The sequence below is a fragment of the Drosophila biarmipes genome, chromosome 2R (genome assembly GCF_025231255.1).
Source record: "Drosophila biarmipes strain raj3 chromosome 2R, RU_DBia_V1.1, whole genome shotgun sequence".
Taxonomy (NCBI): domain Eukaryota; kingdom Metazoa; phylum Arthropoda; class Insecta; order Diptera; family Drosophilidae; genus Drosophila; species Drosophila biarmipes.
Window position 1 is genome coordinate 23,279,555 of NC_066615.1, and position 20,842 is coordinate 23,300,396.

General features: G+C 50.7%; 6 protein-coding genes across 6 annotated transcripts; 5 read left to right on the forward strand and 1 right to left on the reverse strand.

Annotated features, from left to right (window-relative positions):
- Positions 1 to 459: 459 nt before the first annotated feature.
- Positions 460 to 3,341, forward strand: LOC108022965 (eukaryotic translation initiation factor 3 subunit B). The gene is made up of 4 exons (XM_017092187.3): positions 460 to 637; positions 762 to 1,077; positions 1,136 to 2,688; positions 2,892 to 3,341. Exons 1-4 carry the CDS (start codon positions 523 to 525, stop codon positions 2,978 to 2,980), a joined length of 2,073 nt encoding a protein of 690 aa, XP_016947676.1. The 5' UTR covers positions 460 to 522; the 3' UTR covers positions 2,981 to 3,341.
- A 127-nt stretch (positions 3,342 to 3,468) lies between these two features.
- Positions 3,469 to 8,828, forward strand: LOC108022841 (coiled-coil and C2 domain-containing protein 2A). Its single transcript, XM_017092012.3, has 7 exons — positions 3,469 to 5,000; positions 5,072 to 6,020; positions 6,406 to 6,689; positions 6,748 to 7,470; positions 7,531 to 7,769; positions 7,835 to 7,958; positions 8,463 to 8,828. Exons 1-7 carry the CDS (start codon positions 3,498 to 3,500, stop codon positions 8,652 to 8,654), a joined length of 4,014 nt encoding a protein of 1,337 aa, XP_016947501.1. The 5' UTR covers positions 3,469 to 3,497; the 3' UTR covers positions 8,655 to 8,828.
- Positions 8,692 to 9,579, forward strand: LOC108022154 (serine palmitoyltransferase small subunit B). The gene is made up of 2 exons (XM_044092275.2): positions 8,692 to 9,134; positions 9,354 to 9,579. The coding sequence occupies exons 1-2, from the start codon at positions 9,014 to 9,016 to the stop codon at positions 9,533 to 9,535; spliced, it is 303 nt and encodes a 100-aa protein (XP_043948210.1). The 5' UTR covers positions 8,692 to 9,013; the 3' UTR covers positions 9,536 to 9,579.
- A 134-nt stretch (positions 9,580 to 9,713) lies between these two features.
- Positions 9,714 to 10,828, forward strand: LOC108022838 (peptidyl-prolyl cis-trans isomerase E). Its single transcript, XM_017092010.2, has 3 exons — positions 9,714 to 9,984; positions 10,048 to 10,431; positions 10,489 to 10,828. Exons 1-3 carry the CDS (start codon positions 9,784 to 9,786, stop codon positions 10,804 to 10,806), a joined length of 903 nt encoding a protein of 300 aa, XP_016947499.1. The 5' UTR covers positions 9,714 to 9,783; the 3' UTR covers positions 10,807 to 10,828.
- Positions 10,826 to 11,989, reverse strand: LOC108022840 (60S ribosomal protein L18a). The gene is made up of 2 exons (XM_017092011.3): positions 11,837 to 11,989; positions 10,826 to 11,407 (listed from the first exon to the last, which is right to left on the reverse strand). The coding sequence occupies exons 1-2, from the start codon at positions 11,852 to 11,854 to the stop codon at positions 10,892 to 10,894; spliced, it is 534 nt and encodes a 177-aa protein (XP_016947500.1). The 5' UTR covers positions 11,855 to 11,989; the 3' UTR covers positions 10,826 to 10,891.
- Positions 11,990 to 12,174: 185 nt separating this feature from the next.
- On the forward strand, positions 12,175 to 20,842 carry LOC108022654 (uncharacterized). Its single transcript, XM_017091712.2, has 4 exons — positions 12,175 to 12,938; positions 13,295 to 13,370; positions 13,470 to 15,771; positions 15,821 to 20,842. The coding sequence occupies exons 3-4, from the start codon at positions 13,488 to 13,490 to the stop codon at positions 20,026 to 20,028; spliced, it is 6,492 nt and encodes a 2,163-aa protein (XP_016947201.1). The 5' UTR covers positions 12,175 to 12,938; positions 13,295 to 13,370; positions 13,470 to 13,487; the 3' UTR covers positions 20,029 to 20,842.

Below are 20,842 nucleotides of genomic sequence, written 5' to 3' on the forward strand. Positions count from 1 at the left end.
TGTATTTTGATATCTAATCACAGCTGTAAGAAAATTAAGAAAAAATCCTGAAATTTCATTGAGTGAAAATTAAATATTAATATTCTTATAATATTTAACACAGTTTCGAAAGATTCCCATATATATATTTGTTTAGATAAGTCACATTCACCCATGCACCCAAATACCATCTAAGAAGGAAGTTATTGTTTTGCAAATAGTTATTAATGGCAAAAAGCAGGTTTAAATTCATAACAACACTCAAGTTGAAAAATTGAGACGCGACACTGACACAATAAAATATATTCGTGAGAATTAAATGGAAATTGCTTTGATACGTTCAAAACATAACCGATATCTGAAATCTTTATCACAAACTGGTCGCCGCGTTGCCAACTAAGTTGACCAGTTGGCCACACCCGACATTCACACAAAACGAATTTTACTGCTTCGCCGTGACTGGCAAATGCGGCATCTCTCTCTTCCTTTTTCACTTTGTGCGTGTGTGTTTGATGACGGAAAATTGCGAATAGATCGCTGAAAATGGCCAAGAAGAAAAGCGAGGAGCACTCCGGTGCGGATGCGAACGACAGCGACTATAACGAGGAGCCGAACTTCGAGGATCCGCCCAACTTTGTGGACAACATCAGCGATGAAGGTGAGTTTCCCCGACTGCCAGCGCAGCACCAGCACACGCGGCGATCTAACCTCAATCTAAATCCGTGCGCGGTGTGCGAAAGTTTGCATATTTAATTAAACTTACGTTCGTGATGCTGTTTCAGACCTGCTCGGCGACATGCTCGCCCAGCGCCCCTCGGAGGCGGACGGCGTCGAGAGCGTGGTGGTGGTGGACAACATCCCCAAGGTGGAGCCGGTGCGCCTGGAGAAGCTGAAGTCGGTCATCAACAAGCTCTTCTCGCACTGCGGCGACATCGTCAATGTGGTCTATCCCGTGGACGAGGAGGGCAAGACCAAGGGCTACGCCTTCATGGAGTACAAGCAGGCCAGCCAGGCGGAGGAGGCGGTCAAGAAGCTGAACAACCACCGTCTGGACAAGAACCACACCTTTGCCGTCAATCTCTTCACCGATTTCCATAAGTGAGCTCAAATTTAGGGGTTTAATTCAAGGCAATTGCTAAAATGCCCATGCTTCTAGGTACGAGAATATCCCGGAGAAGTGGGAGCCACCAACCGTGCAGACCTTCAAGGTGCAGAGCGACCTGTACAACTTCATCAACGACCCGGACGCCTATGACCAGTACTGCGTGGCCGCGGAAACCGCTCCCAACTGCGTGCAGGTGGGCTTCTGGCAGAACGTCCTGCCCGAACCCTTCGAGCTGGAGACCCGCGAACGCTTCACCGATACCTTCGTCAAGTGGTCGCCCTTGGGCACGTATGTGGTCACTTTCCACAAGCCCGGCGTCGCCATCTGGGGCGGCAGCAGTTTCCAGAAGATTCAGAAGTTCCCCCACCCCGGCACTCAGTTCGTTGAGTTCTCGCCCTGCGAGAATTATCTCGTGACTTACGGACCCACACCCACGGGACAAAAGATCATCATCTGGGACATCCGCACCGGAGCCGAGAAACGTTCGTTTGTGGCCGATGGCATGTCGGTGCTGTCCATGTTCCGCTGGTCGCATGACGACAAGTTTGTGGCCCGCATGGGTGAGAACTCGATCCACATTTACGAGACGCCCTCTTTCTATCTGCTGGACCTGAAGTCCATTAAGATTCCCGGCATCCGAGGTTTTTCGTGGTCGCCCACGGACAACGTGATCGCCTACTGGGTGGAGGAGCAGAATCAAATTCCCGCCCGCGTCACCCTGATGGAGATCCCCAAGAAGCGCGAGATCCGCAACAAGAACCTTTTCCATGTGGCCGACTGTAAGCTGCACTGGCAAAAGTCCGGTGACTACCTGTGCGTCAAGGTGGATCGCTACTCCAAGTTGAAGAAGGACAAGAAGGACCTGGACGTCAAGTTCCTAGGCATGTTCTACAACTTTGAGATCTTCCACATGCGCGAGAAGGAGATTCCCGTTGACTCAGTAGAGATTCGCGAGCTGATTCTGGCCTTCGCCTGGGAGCCCATCGGCAACAAGTTTTCCATCATCCACGGCGAACCCAACTCCTCCAACGTGAGCTTCTACGAGGTGAACAAGGGCGTGAAGCCCAGCTTGGTGAAGCGTTTAGAGAAGAAGTCGTGCACCCATCTGTTCTGGTCACCACGCGGCCAGTTCATCGTAATGGCCAACCTCACCATGGGAACCTTTGAGTTTGTGGACTCCACGAACGACTACATCATCAGCGCTTCTCCGGATCACTTCCGCGCTTCCGAGGTCGAATGGGACCCTACTGGACGCTATGTTGTGACTGGAGTCTCCTCCTGGAAGGTGAAGGAGGACACCGGCTTTAACATGTACACGTTCCAGGGTCGCATCATCAAGCGCACCATCCTCAAAAACTTCGTGCAGTTCTTGTGGCGCCCGCGTCCACCCACCCTGCTCAGCGAGGAGAAGCAGAAGGAGATCAAAAAGAACCTGAAGAAGTACTACGCCGCCTTCGAGCAGAAGGATCGCCTGCGTCTCACCCGCGCCTCAAAGGAGCTGCTCGAGAAGCGCTCCCAGTTGCGCGAGACCTTCATGGAGTACCGCAACAAGCGCATCGCCGAGTGGGCGGATCAGAAGAGTCGTCGCATCATGCTGCGCGGGCGTAAGTGTTTTGTAGAATATTTATTTCCCGCAAGCTTTGCACTTGGCATAGATTTTGAGTGGAAAAAGCGATTCCTTAAGATCCGTTTATTCGAATATGTTTTCAAAGATAATGAATATTGATCTCAGATAGTTTGTAACGTAGAAGACAGGGTAGTTCAGATGTATATATATTATTGAATCGAATATCCTTTTTGCCAACAGACGTGGACACAGACAACTTGGAAACTGATGAAGTGGATGAAGAGATTGTTGAATTTTTAGTCAAGGAAGAAGTCACCCTGCTGGAGTAGACGACCCCCTCACACCACGAATAACGCTGTCGTCCCCTGCCTACTTCGAAGCGACCCTGTCGCCTCCCATTTCGTGTCCGGGACGCGTCTACAGCCTGGTTGATGCCAGGACCCTAATCCATTATTCAAACCGGTAGCACGCGTCTGCTAGCAAACAACTCTAAGCGGAACCTTTGCCTATACATACAAAATACGAATTATAAGCCCCAAAGTAAACTCCAACAAAATCGGTACTTGCTAAATTAATATAAACACCTAATTAAATGAACTTTATTGAGCACACCCCTCCATCCAGTATGCCTAACAGTAGATTTGCGATGTATTTGTATGCAAACAGCAAAAAGAAAACGAAAACAAAATATGTTCGGGGTATGTTTTTATTTTTTCAAAGGCGATAGACGATTGCTGAGCAGGTGAAACACTGGCCGAGTCTGTTGCCATAGCAACCAGGAAGCACGGCAAAGCAGGCGAAGCGTTTGTTCATTGCTGGATTTCTGTTTGGACTAAAAATACAATTATGGAGAAGGCCTCACCCAAGAAGACTGTCAGGCAGAAACGCAAGACCCACACCACTAGAGGCTATCGTAAAAGGGAGCAGGAGGTGCAGAATTTGCTCAGGGAGGCGGAAGGCAACTCACCTGGTCAAGCAGTTGACTTGGAGACACTTAGCGTGCAGTTCTTCCACGGAAACGAGTTTGAGGGGCCGCGGGAGAAGGACTCCCCGGTGCAGGAAGGCGTTGGCAAGGAGAGCGATGAAGATTCTGGCGGGGAACTGGCTGCGGAACCATCGGAGTCGCCCTCCCGGACATTTATACAAATCGATCTGCAGGACCCACCGGTGGTCTGCAGCCAGCTCTTCAAGCAGCAGCACTACTTCGATGAAAGTTTGCTGTACCGACCGAGCAATACCCTGCACTTTCAGTTGCATGTGGGCGACATTAAGCTAAAGGATTCCCAGATCCGCATGTTGAATCGCCACCAGGAAGAGGCTAAGAGCCAGTCCACAAAACTGAGCACTGATTTGGTGGCCCAGCTATGTGAGGGTAGTCCCCCAAGGTACCTGGTGGATGACACCCTCTATCGTAGCGTCTGCCACAGGGAGTTCAAAAGCGTGTTCTTCGGCCCCAAGTATCTGCACGAAGTCCAGGGCTTGCCCACCAGACGTTTCCTAAAACTAAACCTAAAGCAGCTCCGTTTCAGCCTGCATCCGCAGCTTTTGCAGGAACACCAACTGGCCCAGCAACTGGAGGATCTCTTCGATGTTTACTGTCATCAAAAGAGACTAAGGATCTGTAAGAAGCTGAGGGAGGAACTAGAGATTGCACGGCAGGTGGCCCTCAAACTGCTCGCCTCAGCTGGCGAGGATCAGACAGCGGAGGTAAAGCGCCAATTCAAGCTCACCCGGCAGCTGAGAGAACGCTACTACTCAGAGTCGGCGGCAGAGCGTAACCTTCTGCAGCGTCTGCTGGAGGAGTGGGCCAAGCTGAAGGAACTGCGTCGGCAGCAGCGCTTCCAATGCACTCGTTTCCAGCTGGGTCTTCGGGTGGTCCATCCTCCCGATCTGGAGGCCTCCTATTCCGCGTGGAAGGAGAGCTTTGAGACGGACCTGGCCGAGGTTTATCGCGAGCACCTAGAGATCTTTTACACCCGACAGCGGCTGTGGAGCGAGCCAAACCCGAAGAGCCGCAAGTCGCCTGGCCAGTCGAAACCTCCAAGGAAGCCCCAATTCGATCGAGTAATGTCCAGGCTGAGGAAGGACTACGACAAGGCCTTCAAGGACCCGGAGGAACCTTTTGTGGAGGTCTTCCGCCTGCATGCGGATGAAGCAGCTGCCAGGTTGTCCATTCCAGGGGGTGACCAGGTGCCCAAGGCACGCAACTACTTCCTTAAGATCTTCCTGGATGGACAGTTTGTGGGACAGAGCCGGAGCTATCGCCTGGAGCCGGATCTGCTCATAACCATCAACGAGTGTTTCGGTGTGCTGCTGGAGAGGACCCTGCCGGAGAAACTTAACATATGGGTGGGCATCTGCTATGACCTCTTTTGATTACCCCTGAGTATCCAATTAAGCACGGTTTCTTTTCTGTCTAGCTCTATGAGAAGTCCACATTGACACCAAATAGTCGGCGCTTGGCTCAGATGAGCGCGGCCCTCTCATTAAGTTCCAAGGAGGATGCAGTGCAGGAGAAGCTTAGTTTCAGGACCTCCTCGTCCTCCAACCAGTTGGCAGGTGACGTTTATCTATACTACGAGTTCCGGGCCACAGAGGGAAAAGGAGGTGCCCTCCAACTGGACGATGTGCAGAGACTTCCTGATGCATTGCGTCGGACTTTAATGCCGCAAAGACTCACAGCTTTGCCAGAGCCCTCAAAGGAGCTGGTTACTCCCAGACCGCCCAGTGGGAGGATGAAGAAGAGCCCGCTGCCTCCACTGATCTTCGCTGAGCAGCAGCTCCAGTTCTGTGGCACGGAAGAGGTCCTGAACAATCGAAGATTCCAGTTATTGTACTCCCGTCATCAGCAGAAAAACATGCACACCAAGCAGCTGCGCTTTGTGCCTGCCCTAGAGCAGGAAATCTCAGAGGAAGAGCTGCTGCCGGATGGCCTGGGACCTACTCAGCTCCTGGAACCAGGCACCTACTGGAACCCCATAGACCTGCACAAGCATCGCGGGAGAAAGTTCCTCCAGCTGTTGTACGAGGTGATCACCAGCCACAGTGCCAGGAGGGCCAAGGCCCTGGACTCGCCTCTGCCGCTGCTCCTCCTGGCAGAGGATGCGGATAACGCATCCGCCACCGGCTGGACGGCTCTTTGGCGGGCTATCTGCTCCCTCTTCCAGGGGCAACCCGCAACCCTGCCCAGGGATCCACCCCTTTGGTCGGGCCAACAGCCCGGCCCAGATCTCTTCAAGCACTTCAGCGTTTCCCTGCACGTGGTGAGAGCCACGGGGGTGCCAGTGCGCAGTCGACACATCCTGAACCTCAACGAGCGGCGCACCAGCAGTGGAGGCGATATGAGCACCAGTCTGTTCGTCACACAGAGTGAGTAATAATTGGGTAGTAATCTAAGTAGGCAGAATTATAGGCATAATTTCAAGCCATTTCCTTGCATAAAGTGTTGTAGGAGATTCTTGAAGTTTTAAAATAAGAGTTTCGAAGCAAAATAATGAGATTAAATGACTCACTAAATGATAAAAATGATTTTTTTTAATTGAACCATAAATCACCCAATCAAATATTTGAATAAGAAAATCATGGGATTGGATGACTCATTCATTCTTCAGTGGATTTTGTAATTTTGCGCAATCAAAGTCTTGAAAATAGGAATCATTAGATTAATTTGACTCACCAATTGTTCAATATATGGTGCCTAAACAAACCTCCGATCTTCACGAATTGTATTTACTTTTGCAACTAAACCTTCCAGCTCTGATGTACTCCAATGTGCGACCCTTTGTGACCCTGAGCTATGGGCAGCGTTTGTGCCGGAGTCGCACCGCCGAGGGCAGCAATCCCACCTGGAACGATCAGCTGCAGCTGCAGATCCACACCCAGTTCGGCGATCTCCGCGAGGATCTCAAGATCAGTCTGTTCGACGAACTCATAGAGCAGCAGTACAGCGACGAGGCATCTGATGTGTACCAGCGGGTGCAGTGCAACTGGTTGGGAGAATTCCGGGTGCCCATCAACAGTCTTCTGGCCAGTAGGAAGGTATACGGTAACTTAGGAGAAATTGTAAATTGTTAAATGAACCATTTAACATCCCCAGTTTGAGGGCTGCATCGAGATGGCCATGCCCAAAGTCTTAGTGGGCTACAAGAGACCTTTGATAGACTCGGTGACCAACATGTCCGCGGATCAGTATCCCGAGTTCAAGGAGGCAGTGCACCTGTGGTTCTACCTGAGCATCGATCCCGGTGCTGGAGACCTTCTGCCCCTGCAATCGAGTGCCTTGGCCTGTGCCGAGAAGCCAGAAATGACGCAGTACCTCAGCGAGAGGAAAATGGAACTCCTGCAGCTGTTGCCTCAGCCACAGCGTTATGTGGAACCTCTGGTGTGCACGGCCCAGGGGAAGAGGGTGTGCCTCACGAGACTTTTGGACGCAGTGCCCCTTCCGCCCGGCGTGGCCTCTGCAGAGAGCCCGCTGGAGAGCTCATGTCGCTTTGTGTCGCTTCTCAGCCAGTTCCGCAGCTACGATCCCTGCCAGGGATTCCGTGGCGTTTGGCTGGATAATCAGGTACTGCTGGACAGCACTTGGTGTTCGGTCAAGGACCTAGGAGTCCTGCTCTGCAACTACCTGCTTTCCTTGGGCCTGGAATGCTGGCTGATCCTGGGTGTGGCCTGTCCCCATGGCGAGTGCTCTTTTGTCCTCTTCCGCCAGCCGGAGACTGCCGAGCTCTTCCTTGTCTCCCCCTCGAGTGGCAAAAGATATCAATTGCAGGATGTGCATTGTCCACTGAGGCGAATATTTTGTATAGTGGGGAAAACGAATGTAAGTAATGAGAAATAGCTGACATTTCCTTAGATTACGCAATCCTCATTAAATCCGCAGATCCATTTCAATATTCAGACGGAAACCCGTGTGAGCATGACCAATTTTAATCTTCACGATGGCACCTGCTGGTTTCCGCTCTTCAGCCGACGAGTTCCTGCCCCCCACAGTGGCGTCCAGAAGTTGGACTACGTGTACAAGAGGAGCTACGATCTCAGCCAGTTGCAGAAGCACATTGAGCGGAAGGTCATGAAGAAGATCAGTGCCTGGCGCACCACCCGGAAAACCATCTGGAATCGGTGGGTATTTCCTTCAAGTGCTTATACATTACAGTTTACCTATGTCGCATGGTTGTAATCCACAGAGCCTTTCAACCGCGCCTCCAGAAAATCCTCAGCGACATGGAAAACCTTTCCACCTTTTCCAGAGGCCGCTATGATGAGCCTGTGTACAGCGAGCAACTGGAACGGGAGTTCCCCAACTACAGAGTAAGAGATATGAAAAAATGTTAGCAATTGGTACTATCATAAAAGTTAGGGGATAGATATGCATCATTTCTTAGGCTTCCGCTGCCTGATTTATGTGCAAAGATAAGATTTATTGGCTCTGTAAACTTATATAGTGTAAACAACTTTTAGCAAGCTTTCTTTCAGTTGATCCGTAATGATGAGAGAAGATCCCCAATATGGGTAAACTGATTTTAAATATTAATTTAAACAAAACACTAGCTACCTTAAGATTAAGGTCTTTGAGTACTGCCAACTATGAGCTTCAAATCGTATTATAAACAAGTTAAATTATTTAAGAAAAGTAGTGGTAGTAGTCTTATATAACGTAGCGGAGGCCCAGTTACAGTTCACTTCGAACTTTCCACTGGGAGGGATTCACCCCGTGGACTTATCAGTTGCTCGTCACAAACCGACCCCTGCCCTACCCCACCCCACCTCATCAATCAGTATCGCAATCGATCACTAACCCTGTTTTCCGCACAGCTCTACGGCTTCACCCTCAACTTTGCCTACACCAACCTGGCGGCGATATCGGAGCGCATCCGGACCACCTGCATCCACTACAACCACGACGCCTCGGTGGAGTTCTGTGTGGCGGTCCACCTGCACGCCCACGCCAACGACGTGCTGTCCGTGTGGCTCTTCCTGCTCTCCCTTGTGCCACTGGTGGTGTGATTCACCAATCACGCATCCAATCGCGAATGCCAGAGGCAATCCCCATGCCATGCAGGATTCGGGGTCGCTATCAGTTTGGTTTACAAGTGCAAGCGTAGCCGCATGGTCTGATTTTTATCGCTCCGCCCAACTGTCGACCGAAAGAGGCCGAAATGAAGTCTATTTAATTTGGTTTACAGCCCGAAAAATGTATATATATGTATTTATAGAAAAAACGTGTAGTTGTACGGAGTGATAAGGCGGTGACGGGGGCGCAGGTACCAGTACCAGGTGGAAACGGTGGCGCACCTGGCGCGGTGTTAGTTCACCGCGCACCCCAGAACCGTCAACATCGATTTCACAAGCCCAAGTCCAAAAGCATGTACCAAAAGCTGGCCGAGGATTATGCGAAATTCAAGCGCTACGTGAAATGGCTGTACTTGCTCTACGAGCTGAACACGCAGATCGCCATCTGTGAGCCCTGGGAAAAGGTGTTCCTGAGTAAGTAGTCCAGGGCTCGAGTCCCCGGGAAGGGGAGATTAGGGCGTACATATCTACAAATAACAAAGTAACTTTGGCGCGATATATTGTCTTTGCTCATCGATATCTTATCTCGGCCGGTCGGTCAGTCGGTCTTAGTCATTAGAAACCAGTCGACGAACAGCCGACCTGCTAATGGATGGCTACACATGTCTCACCAGGCCTCTTCCCCTCTTCCAGACGTGCTCCTGGGCAGCTTTGTGTCCCTAATCCTCTACGCATCCGTCGCCTTCGTTCCCGGCTATTGTGTGACTGTCTTCCACCTCCTGTGGCCCCTGGGGACCATGCAAAATCCCACCAGCGCCTGCAGTTCGAATATCGAGGGCTTCTGCGGCAACGAAAGCGGAGCAGTAATAACATAATCTTAGTCTAGCTTATCTTAATCAATAAATCATTTAGAAAGTAACGGTTGGCCTTAAAAATCAGTTTGAATTGCACAGCACTGCCAGGTGCAACAGATAGCCGAGACAGCCACCTAGGTGGCAGTCCATGCTAACGATAAGGTGACTAGTCGATAATTCCGGGAAAGTATCGAGTACTCCCATTTCGATAAGCATTTTGTTTATTTTTTGTGGCTTGGTTTTGTTTAGTTTTATGAATTAATTTAACCATGTCGAACGACAAGCGCACCGTTTATGTGGGCGGCCTGGCCGACGAGGTGACAGAGCGGCTGCTGAACAACGCCTTCATACCCTTTGGCGATATAGCCGACATACAGATGCCGGCCGACTACGAATCACAACGCCACCGGGGATTCGCCTTCATAGAGTACGAGCAGAGCGAAGATGCAGCGGCTGCTATAGACAACATGGTAGGTGGTATCCGATAACCAGGACGTCAATAGATAACCTAAAATCCCCTCTACCCCTTCCAGAACGACTCGGAGCTCTGTGGGCGCACTATCCGCGTGAATTTGGCCAAACCGGTGCGCGTCAAAGAGGACAGTTTCAAGCCCGTTTGGGCGGACGACGACTGGCTGCAGAAGCATGCGGGCGCCACACTGCAGCCGGAGGGCGATCCGGAGGCGGAGAAGGTGGAAACCCCCTCCACGGGGCCAGCAGTCATCGAGAAAGCAGAGAAGCGCAACCCACAGGTCTTCTTCGACGTGCGGATTGGCGGCAACGACGCCGGTCGCATCGTGATGCTCCTCCGGGCGGACGTGGTGCCCAAGACGGCGGAGAACTTTCGCCAGTTGTGCACCCACGAGCAGGGCTACGGCTACAAGGGCTGCTCCTTCCACCGCGTGATCCCAGAGTTTGTAAGCTTGTCGGCCTGGCCATCCTTACACCCATTCCTAACCGCTTCTCTTCCGCAGATGTGCCAGGGAGGCGACTTTACCAATAACAATGGTACCGGCGGCAAGTCCATCTATGGCAAGAAGTTTAACGACGAGAACTTCACCCTTAAACACAATAGTTTCGGCACTCTGTCCATGGCCAACTCGGGGGCGAATACAAATGGCTCGCAGTTCTTCATATGCACCACGAAAACAGATTGGCTGGACAACAAGCATGTGGTCTTCGGCCATGTCATCAGTGGCGCCGAGGTGGTGCGCAAAATGGAGCGGTGCGGCTCCAAGTCGGGCACTCCCAGCCAGAAGATTGTCATCTACGCCTGCGGAGAACTCAAATAAAGACGCTCGATTACCTAGCTTACTTCTCAACGTTCGCATTTATTGAAAAATCCACTAAGTCATATAGGTGAAAAGCAGGCAAATCCTACTGGAAGTAGGTCCTGGGCTTCCTGAACGAGAACAGTTTCCTGTTGCCCTTGTGGTGCACACGCTGGACCAGTGGGAACTTGATCTTGGAGTCGTGGAACTGCTTGACGTGCACGCGGCGCGTCTTGGCGGCAGGGATGGAGTCCACCTTGATGATCTGGATGGAGTGGGCACGGGCACGGTGGCGGGCGCCCATGTCGCGGTAGCACTGAGTGACGGCACCGCCGACGGTCAGGTCACGGTACTCGCGGTACATGTTGTGGGTGCCCGAGCGGGAGTCGTAGCGCAGCCAGATGCCGAAGTTCTTGATCTTCACGGGCGACGTCTCGTACACCTGCTTGATGGACACGATCTCGCCGGTGGTCTTCTTGAACTTCTTCAGCTGGCGCAGGAAGTACCAGAAGCGGGATTTGGCCACGATGTTGTCGGGAGCGAAGATGCGCATCTTGTAGAGCGGCGTCTGGGGCTCCTTCTCGCTGGGCAGCTTGCGGCCCACGACCTCGTACTCCTTCAACTGCAAATGGTTTTGGTTTTAGCAAAAATGGTCTTGCAAACATTGTAAACAAATGTGGGCACAAATAGGCAAACAAACACACGCATGGCAGTTGGTTTTTCTAGGTTATGTTTTCGGCGACGCAGTGTAGTTTGAAATTATCTTTAAGAAACGCCTGAAAAGGCTTGCATTGGCTGAAAGCCGTTTTATAACCTCTCACAACGTATTGCAATTACTTTAGATAAGTAACACTGGTAATTTTTTATGAAAAGTGGCCTAAAACACATAGGCGACGGCACCTTGTACTCCCAAGTCCATTTTGACACGGAAATTGCGTAGTTTTACGAATTCCAACGATTGCATGGCATGCACTGTACGTTTGCCTAGCTGTTCCACACATTTTCAACGCAAGTTATGATTGTTTAAATCATTTTTTTGTTAAATACTAACCAATCCCTTGGCTCTCATGTTGGACGTTCACGCAAAAAGGAAACGGAAAGAGCTTGTCAAATCGGGATGACACTGAACCTCGATTCAGGGATGCCAAACACTATCGATAATTTGAGTTGCACAATGGTAATCACTTAAATCAGGTGGGCATGGACACTTCCTCTAAACTTTTGCTAATAATAACTGTAATTACTTAAATGTAATGCAAATAATTATATTTAAGCTTATTGTGCCACTACTTGCCACCTATCGATATGTCTACACTGAACCGCAGGACAACCACGCAGCGATGCCCGCCACAGGGTTGCATTTTTGGCAGTCACACCAGCACGCTGCGCGAGCTATCGAACCATCGCCCATCGCTAGCTTCTGCGCGTGTTTCAATGGCCTGGCTGTAAAAAAAAGGCGAAATATATTGCTAAAAACTTGTTTTTACGCGTAATTCGAGCGCTCTCCGCAGCCAAATTGTGAAACATCCAATCCCCGTACACTACCCCAGGTGTTGCAACCGAAATACGGCGGAAAAGTGCGCGCACAGAGTGAGCAGAATATAAAATGCAAATTGTGGACGGCGACGTGCAAAAAGAAGAAAATTTTGTACCCCTCACGAGAGACGCGCAAAAAGGCGAAAAGACGAGTATTCCGCATTGCTCCTCGGGACGAAGCTAAAAGCATTGCGTGCAGTTGTGAAATCCGCTTGCATAACGCAGCGCGAGTCCTGGGCGCTTATAAACAATTGAAACCAGGCGTAAATTGTATAAGTAAGGGTGGGGGCACCCTTCTCCGCCGCCGCCGCCGTCTCCGTCTCGGCCAACCCAGTCCAATCCGCTGGGCGAATCTCTCAGCTCTCGGTTTCAGTTTCGTCTCTTTTGGTTCAGTTCAGTTGTGCAGCGAACTTCCGTGAAATCGGTTGTTGTTTTGGCTACGTCTCTCCTTGCGGTTTGCGCGCGTAAACTCGTCGCTCTCTCGCTCTCCCCTCTCTCTTTCCGCCGCCTACGGCTTGTGGGAAAATTCTACCTAGCAGGGTACAGCAACAACAACGTCCACGGAAACAAAAGCAAAAGGAGCAAGAGCAAAAACAAATACAAGCGGAGAGGAGCAGGTAAATAAACGTGCATAATTGCTGTACATGTGGTGTAGTGTCCGTTCCAAGAACGTTTCAAGTAAATTCGTTTATTTTTAGCAGTAAGTTGCTCTCGCTTTTTGTCACTTTGCTACCATTTATTTTGGTATTTGAATTATTTTGGGTTTAGATTTTGTGCCAGGGCTGCGAAACTAACCAACAGAACACCCAATGACCGGTGGTTTTTGTGTCGTGTTTATGCGGCACAAATGTAGTGATCAGGAAACAAGGTTTACAGCCCCGCATAAACGAAACAGATTTGTTGACATTTCTTTTTGTTCGTCCAAACGCCAGACCTAATATCTCACGTAATAACAAATTCATTTCGCTTTCAGCTGCGTAGAGAACAACGAAAGGCGAACAGAGAGAGCGCGAGAACCGGAACGGACTCAACGCCAACGGCATGCAAAGGTAATGGATATAATCACTTTTGGCCCAAAGTGCGTTTAATCGATTAACGCTCTACTTGTTTGCTTGCCCCTTTTCTTGTTTTGGTTTTTGACCGCTCAGCGTGTGAATGCAGAAAATATGATGGAAGCATTGGATCAGCAACAAGCCAAGCTAACGTCTAACCGAGATGATGGAGAAGCGGGAACAGGATCGGGAACGGGCTCGGAAGTGGGAGCGACCACTGGAGCAGGAGGAGGAGCTGCCGGCGAGGAAGACGACTTCGAGGAGCCTCATCATGCGCTGGGCCTGGAGGAGGAGGAGAGCGAGAACAACAACGCCCAGGAGAAGAAGGGCGAGGGAAAGCGGAAAAAGAGCGCCGATGACGTGATAGACTTAACCCTGGCAAATGGCCAGGATTGCAGAGACACACTAGAGGAGGGGGCAGAGCTGGCAGCGGAATCTCCTCTCGGTGTGAGAGACGCCACAGAAAAAGCAGAGAACGAGACATCTCTCTTGGATCCAGCAGACGCTGCTCCGCCATCCACAGATCTTGTCAAGCAAGAGCTGCCCGAAGATAACCCCGAGGAGCTGCTAGAACCCGCAAAAATTCCACATGTAGGGGAGTTCTTGGGTGGTATAAAGACCGAAGTGGTTGACCCAGCCGATTCGTTAAGTGATAACCAAAAGGAGTTCTTATCCGATGAAGAAGAGCAGCCAGTGGACTTTCCAGTCGTAAAAAGTGTGTCACAAGACGCTGAGCCGGCTGTCCATATTGTGCCACAGGAAGCAGAGAGTGAAGACGTAGAAGACAAATATTGCCCCTCTGTCAATGAAGATTCCGAAAGTGATGACGAGGAAAAAGTATTCACCCCGCCAGTTATAGATCTGGAAACGGACTCGGAATGTGGGGAAAAGGAGTTTTTATCCATTAAAGATTCCAACAGTCCTGTTTTGCAGAACGAAGAAGTAAAGGAGGAGTCCCAGTCCTCAAATGATCTTTATAAAGATGCTGTTGGTGAGGATATTTCGAATGCAGAACCTGAAGTGGAAAAAGTACCATTGCATCCTCCCGACGAATCTCTTCTAGACGGATCCGATACAGTGGATTCTCCTTCGTTGACCATGGATGTAGATCTTCCAAGCAGCGAATACGGAGGTGCTCCCTCAAATGTCATTAAAATCGAATCGGATTCAGATGATGAAGTTCGCAGTGATAGTGTCAAACTGAAGGAATCTACTGAAGAAGTCGTTCCCGTGATCAAACTTAACGGGGCTCATCAAGTTTTGAAAGAAGAGAAGCAGGAGGAGGAAGAGGAGAAGGAGCAAGTGGAGCCCGAACAAACACCAGAGGAGCACAAGCAACTGTCTGTGATAACAAACCACATTGGCAACAACACAAAAGTGGAGGACTCAATCGTTCCACAGGAGCCGCCGCTTTCCCTGATCCTACCCGTTCGTGCGAGCCGTAGCAGGAGCACAAGCAGCAGGAGCAGCACCGTGAGCTCCGCCTCGCAGCCCCAGCTGGTCATCGATCACCCGGAGAGCGAGCACAATGCAAGGGTGCAGACGCTGAAGCTTTCCCTGAAGCGCAGGCGCAGCAAAAGTTCCTTCGTCAGCCAACCCGAGAAACAGGCAAAAGTCGAAACTGGTAGCTCAGTCTCCTCGCTGCTCCTGCAACGTCTCCAGGGAAATCCTAATGTAGGCCCACCCCCGGTCTCAACGGAAAGCCAAGTCCTAAATTGTGCGAAGTGCAATCTACAGTTTGAGTTCGAAAGCTTCCAGCAGCTGAACGAGCACCAGGCCCAGTGCAACGGCATCAGGAGCGTCAGTACGAGCAGTTCTCAGCTGCTTCAGAAGAAGGAACGCTTTTTCCGTTGCGCGCAATGCAGCAGTGTGCACCAGTGTTGGCACTTTTTCCTGCACATGCGAGAAGTTCACCAGCGCTACATTTGCCTATATTGCAACCACGTATATCCCAGTGTGGAGAAGCTATCGCTGCATCTGGAGAACAAGCACGATATCGACCAGAGCCACTTCGCCAAGGATGCTTGGGCTCTGCAGCAGAAAACAGAGGATAGGGCAAGGCATCTCGTCTGTTGCACATGCCAAGCCACCTTCGTACAGGGCTCTGAGTTCGAAGATCACGATTGCGCCCAGTTGATGCAGCCATGTGCTTTGTGTGGCCAAAAGGGTTGCCATGCCATGGGCTGCAAGAATAACAAACGAAAGCCGATACGAAGAAAGAGAAAAGTGCGAAGGCCGCCAGAACTGCCTCCCCCTCCGCCACCGCAGCAGGTGGTTGAACAACCCGCACCAATACAGGTAATACCGGAGCAACTGCCATTGCAGTTGCCGCCGCAGCCGGAACTTGAGAACGCGCCACTGCAACCAGAACTTCAGAACCCCTTCCCGGTTGAGAACAGTAAGTTATATAGTTACTCAATTAAACACGTTACTAAATCTCGTAATAGTTCCAGCGCCTGAGGCTGTCGAAGAACCCCCAGCGCCTCCTATTCCCAAGTTGGTGGTGCCCAAGATCATGTTGCGGGTGCCCAAAGAGTTTCAAAAGTCAGTGGATGCAGCTCTAAGCAGCACGGATACGGAGGACGAGGAGTTGGAAACGACGCAAGCGGCGGAAGAAGCTGTGCCTGCACCACCCGAGGATTTACCCGTTGAGGCACCACCTTCGATTCAGCCGCCGGTGGTCAGCTTCGAAGACTCGACTTCGGCTAAGCTGAATCGCGTTCTCGCTGAATTGGAGCGCACCAAGCTGGACATTGAGCGAACCAAGGCGGATATAATCACCAAAAAGCAATCAAAGGCAATCATGGCCCATGCACAGGTGGACAATATTGTGCCACAGGTGGTGGATCCTCCGCAGCAACTGCAGCCACAACAAGAGGAGCAACGTCGCTGGTCACTCACGCCGCCTGCGTCACCACATAACAATCACGTTAACCTGCCCGAACCCCCACCAGCTGTGATTACTGAATTCCAAGACCGGCCCGATGCAGTGCGTCGCAACAGCCTCGGTAGTGATTGCATGGACATAGATGACAGCTTAAATGGACCGGAATTGGAGGATAGTAGAGACCAGACAGAGGAACAAGAAGAATCGGTGGAACCAGCGCAACCTTTGCTGGAAAGCCAAAAGGTTGCAGAGCCTCTTCCCATTGAGCCGCCTCCACCTGCCGACGGCATTATGGTGGCTGGAGCTGACACGCACACGGTGGATCTGCAATTGGATCGTCCTCTTGATCGATTTTCCATGGTTGATTTCGTAAGGCTGTGCTTAAACTCCGTTTATGCCATGTGCCTGTACTGCAATCATGCTCGAAGAATTGCGGTGAATGGAAAGCAGCTGGTTCTCCACATAATTAGCAAGCACCGGTTTACGGCTACAGTGGACAGCATTACGGCAGAGGAGCTGCATGCGGAGACGATTGTGGCGAGGCTAAAAAGTTTTCTCCCGCACCTAGAGAGCGAGTATATGAACGCGGCCAGTTGTTGCAGCGTAGAAGGTGGCAAGTATGCAGAGCCTTTCAACGAGCGAATCTACGAGTGTTTCACCTGCCGCTTTGTGACCTCTACGCACAAGGAGCTTTACACCCACAACAGGAGGATGCACATCAAGTCGAACATAATGTGCGTCATGTGTGAGACGAACTTCTACAGCTACAGTGAGATTCTGTGTCACATTTGTCCGGGTGAGGTGGCCGGAAGTGTATATGACCTCCAGTTCCGGTGCTGCCTGTGCGAGATGGCTCCTCTGCCCTCCGCCTTTCGGCTGATGGTGCACCTGAGGAAACAGCACCAGGCCTGCGACATCTGTCTCGAAGATTGCCAAAGCCAGGCGAAGCTCTCGTCGCACGTTTGGAAGCACAAGCTTCTGCATTTGTGCTACCGGTGCGGTATTGCCTACCGCAACAAGCAGGACATCTCAAAACATCTGTTTTGGAAGCACGGTACGGAGAGTGCTAGCTGCAAGCAGTGTCTACAGAAGCGCTGGCGCCATGTCTACCACTTTTGTGTGCCGCCGGCGCAGTTCCCGTGCGAACAGTGCGGCTTTGTCTTCAGCAAGGCCATTTACTTGGAGGTGCACCAAAGGATGCACTCGGGAGATTTCCGTTATGCGTGCACGGAGGAAGGCTGCGAGGAAAAATTTGTTTCTCGTAAACTCCTGCTCAAGCACGCCAGCAGTCATGCGGTAAAGGAACTGCCCCAAGCAGTTCCCGAGGAGCCGCCCAATTGCGATAATACGGTCCAAAAGCTGGAGGAGATCAAAAAGGAACCAGAAGGTGAGGAATCGAAAGATGGAAATGAAAAAGAAGATAAACCCTTGTCTGCGGCGGAAACCAACAAAGAGTCTGCCAAGAAGGAGGAATCGGAGGAGACTTTTAAGGAGCAGCCAGTGAGTAAATCTGAAAATCGCAAGCGGCGCAAAAAGTCCAAGCGCAACAAGGAATCCTTGGAAGACCTTAATCTCATTGCACCCAATCTCTCGGAGTCGGATAGCAGTGATGACAGCGACTCCGATGCACCGAAAAGCAGCCACCAGGAGCAGCCAGTTCTGCCAATGAGATCGTCTGTGGATGACCTGGACATGCCCAAAGTTATGTTGTCCCCATCCTCGGAAAGTGATGCTGAAGAACTCGATGGCAAGACGAAGCCGGAGGATAAGGGACAACTTCTAGAGGAGTCTAAGGAAGACAAGGATTTGGATGCTAACAAAGTCGACGAAGAATCAGAGCCCAAAAAGGAGGAAGAGCAAGTGGATGTCTCGATTTGGAAAAACCTACTCCAGAATCAGCCGGTCAACTCGGAGGATCAGACGGCTAAGGAGGAGGAAATGGAGTCCGTGTTGGCCAACCAGCCGCCTGCCAAGCTTCATGTTGCTTGGTCCGATCACGATTACTGCAAGTTGCATCGGACCCCACCACCGTCGCCCGTAAAACAAAAATTAATCGACAAGGCATCAACCAAAACGTCGGGGCAGAATGCCTCGAGCGATAGCGACAGTTCCAGCAGCTCCAGCTCCTCGGACTCAGATTCTTCGAGCTGTTCCTGTGGCTCTAACTGTAGCTGCAGTTCCAGCAACAGCAGCAGTTCCAGCGATGATTCCGACGACTCGGACAGTTCCATTGCTCGAGGATCGCCCCAGAAACGGTCACGTAAGAAGTCTCTGAAGCTGAAGAAAAGCACAGAGTCTCTCAAAAATGGACATCAAACTGATCGAGATACGGCGGACGACGTTAAATTGAATGCCGTGAATGAAAACCATAATTCTGCCGCTCCACCATCGCCCAAACTACCGCTGTATAATGAGTCCGATTTTGACACAGCTTTCTCGGATACAGATGAAGAGTTTTACGACTCCCATCCCCAGAAACTGGCCAATGAATTGCTGGCCCAAAAGCGCGAGGCTCTCCTGGCGGAGCATGCACCACTGCGACCGAGCAACAATTACGACATTGTGGAGAACAGTCGACCTTCGACTCCATCTCTTCCGGAGGAGGCGTCTGCTTTTGCAGATAAGCGGGAAAGGGTGAGAAGCAAGAAAAAGAAGCGGGAACGCAAGTCTACGTGTAAGTCTGGCAAGATTCCACAGATGTCTAGTACACCTCTACCCATGGACAGGATGGTGGGAATTCCTGGGATGATAGCGCCTTTGGAGCCACCCACTCCAATCCAGTCTCAGCAAGAATCTTCTCTATTTCCCGTCACCCCACTAACCCATCGCCACTTGCAATCTTCGATGACCAGAATGAGTGAGGGCAGCAGTTGCTCCGATGCCGATGGCCAGCTGAAGCGCTCGAAACGTCAGCGAAGACCCAACAAGTTCTATGGCTATACGAGCGACGACGAAAACATGAGCGCCGTCCTTGCGCCACCACTACAGGTGGGAATGCAGCTGATAAAACCACAGCCACCACCACAGTTGACCTGGGCCAAGGAGGATCTGCCCACACCGCCCAAACAGCGTAATCGGAATAACAACAATAGTCACCACCATCACTCTCACAGCAATGGTGGATCCGGTTTGGCGGGATTGTCGCGGAAGAGGAGTAAGCAGCGATCGCTGCTCGGAGCAGGAGGATCTCGCTCGGCCAAGCGTCACAAGCCCGATCGAGAGGATCACCTGCCACCCATTCCGACCCTCAAGATTCGCCCCAGCCTGCTGCCCGCCACAGCTCCGCCGACGGACAGCAGTGACACCAGTTCTGATGAAGATGATTTGGAGATTAATGTGACCAGCCTGGCAGCTCCGCAACCAGCACCACCTCCAGTTCTGCCACCGCCTGCGCCGGTGGCCTTGCCGGTTCAGCCACCTCCGCCGCCGCCTGCTGCGACTGCTTTCAACCAACCCATTCCACCAGCCCTGCTGCCCAATCCCGGGTTCGCCACGTTGCAGTACTTCAAGGCCAACAACATACGGTACCCTATTCGACCCCCGGCAGGCGCTCGTCTCGCTCGCGAGGGAGAATCTGTGTACTGCTACTGCCGCTGTCCCTACGATGAGGTCTCCGAGATGATCGCATGCGACGGAGACAACTGCCTAATTGAGTGGTTCCACTTCGAGTGTGTGGGAATTATGGTGGCGCCGCAGGGCAAGTGGTTCTGCGCCGAGTGCAGACCCAAGTACTCAGAGGGAATCTTCCAGGGCGCCAAGCCGCAATGATAGGAGACGGATTAACTGCGTCATTGCTTCCTTCTACCACAAAAGAATCAACTATAACTACAAACCCCACTACAGAATGGATTACGCTTATTAATTAATAAAAATATGTAGTCGCTTGTTCTCGGCGATCGGCTGAGAATGAGATATCTATATCTTATCTAAAAACTACTAAAAAAAAAACTAGAGAATAAAGTAACGTATTGTAAAAATTGAGGGGAGATTGTTACCCCAGGCTCAAAGAAGCTTTCCGAGGAGAGCCTAAGCTAAGCTAATGCTAATTCAAATATCTGCAGAAAGCTTATCAAATAATTCATATATATTTCTATATCCACATAAATCGTATGTAAATATCGATGGCTGCATATTTCGTATGCAATTTGTAAAATATCTAGAGTACGCGAGAGATCCCATAAACACTTAGGAAATAGGACACACTTATAAATAGAAGTCCCCAAGTATAGTTCATAACTAATTCTACACATATATACATGTAATGACTATGATTAGAACACAAACAAATCGAAAGCCAGCTGCAAATCGAAATGCAATGGATTATGAGAAAATAAACATGCAACATTGTGAGACGTATACAACAAAAACTATCAAAACTAATTGTCCTAATTTGTTTGGTCACTCCGGCGAAAGCGCTAATATTGGTTCATCAATTTATATGGTAATCAGCGGGGCATTGGGATATGTAATTGGAGGGTTCCCAAAAGGATTCGGTTAAGTGGATGGGTATAAATAATAGATTGTAAATTATTAACGACATGTGATGGATAATTTAAATATATTAGCATTCGAGAAAACTGTA

Coding starts and splice junctions, on each gene's coding strand:
- LOC108022838 (XM_017092010.2), top strand. CDS start 9,784: ATGTCGAACGACAAGCGCACCGTTTATGTGGGCGGCCTGGCCGACGAG. Junction 9,985..10,047: donor CGGCTGCTATAGACAACATG/GTAGGTGGTATC, acceptor TACCCCTTCCAG/AACGACTCGGAGCTCTGTGG. Junction 10,432..10,488: donor ACCGCGTGATCCCAGAGTTT/GTAAGCTTGTCG, acceptor TCTCTTCCGCAG/ATGTGCCAGGGAGGCGACTT.
- LOC108022841 (XM_017092012.3), top strand. CDS start 3,498: ATGGAGAAGGCCTCACCCAAGAAGACTGTCAGGCAGAAACGCAAGACC. Junction 6,021..6,405: donor CAGTCTGTTCGTCACACAGA/GTGAGTAATAAT, acceptor TAAACCTTCCAG/CTCTGATGTACTCCAATGTG. Junction 7,770..7,834: donor CGGAAAACCATCTGGAATCG/GTGGGTATTTCC, acceptor TGTAATCCACAG/AGCCTTTCAACCGCGCCTCC.
- LOC108022154 (XM_044092275.2), top strand. CDS start 9,014: ATGTACCAAAAGCTGGCCGAGGATTATGCGAAATTCAAGCGCTACGTG. Junction 9,135..9,353: donor CTGGGAAAAGGTGTTCCTGA/GTAAGTAGTCCA, acceptor CCCCTCTTCCAG/ACGTGCTCCTGGGCAGCTTT.
- LOC108022654 (XM_017091712.2), top strand. CDS start 13,488: ATGATGGAAGCATTGGATCAGCAACAAGCCAAGCTAACGTCTAACCGA. Junction 15,772..15,820: donor CCCCTTCCCGGTTGAGAACA/GTAAGTTATATA, acceptor ATCTCGTAATAG/TTCCAGCGCCTGAGGCTGTC.
- LOC108022965 (XM_017092187.3), top strand. CDS start 523: ATGGCCAAGAAGAAAAGCGAGGAGCACTCCGGTGCGGATGCGAACGAC. Junction 638..761: donor GGACAACATCAGCGATGAAG/GTGAGTTTCCCC, acceptor ATGCTGTTTCAG/ACCTGCTCGGCGACATGCTC. Junction 2,689..2,891: donor TCGCATCATGCTGCGCGGGC/GTAAGTGTTTTG, acceptor TTTTGCCAACAG/ACGTGGACACAGACAACTTG.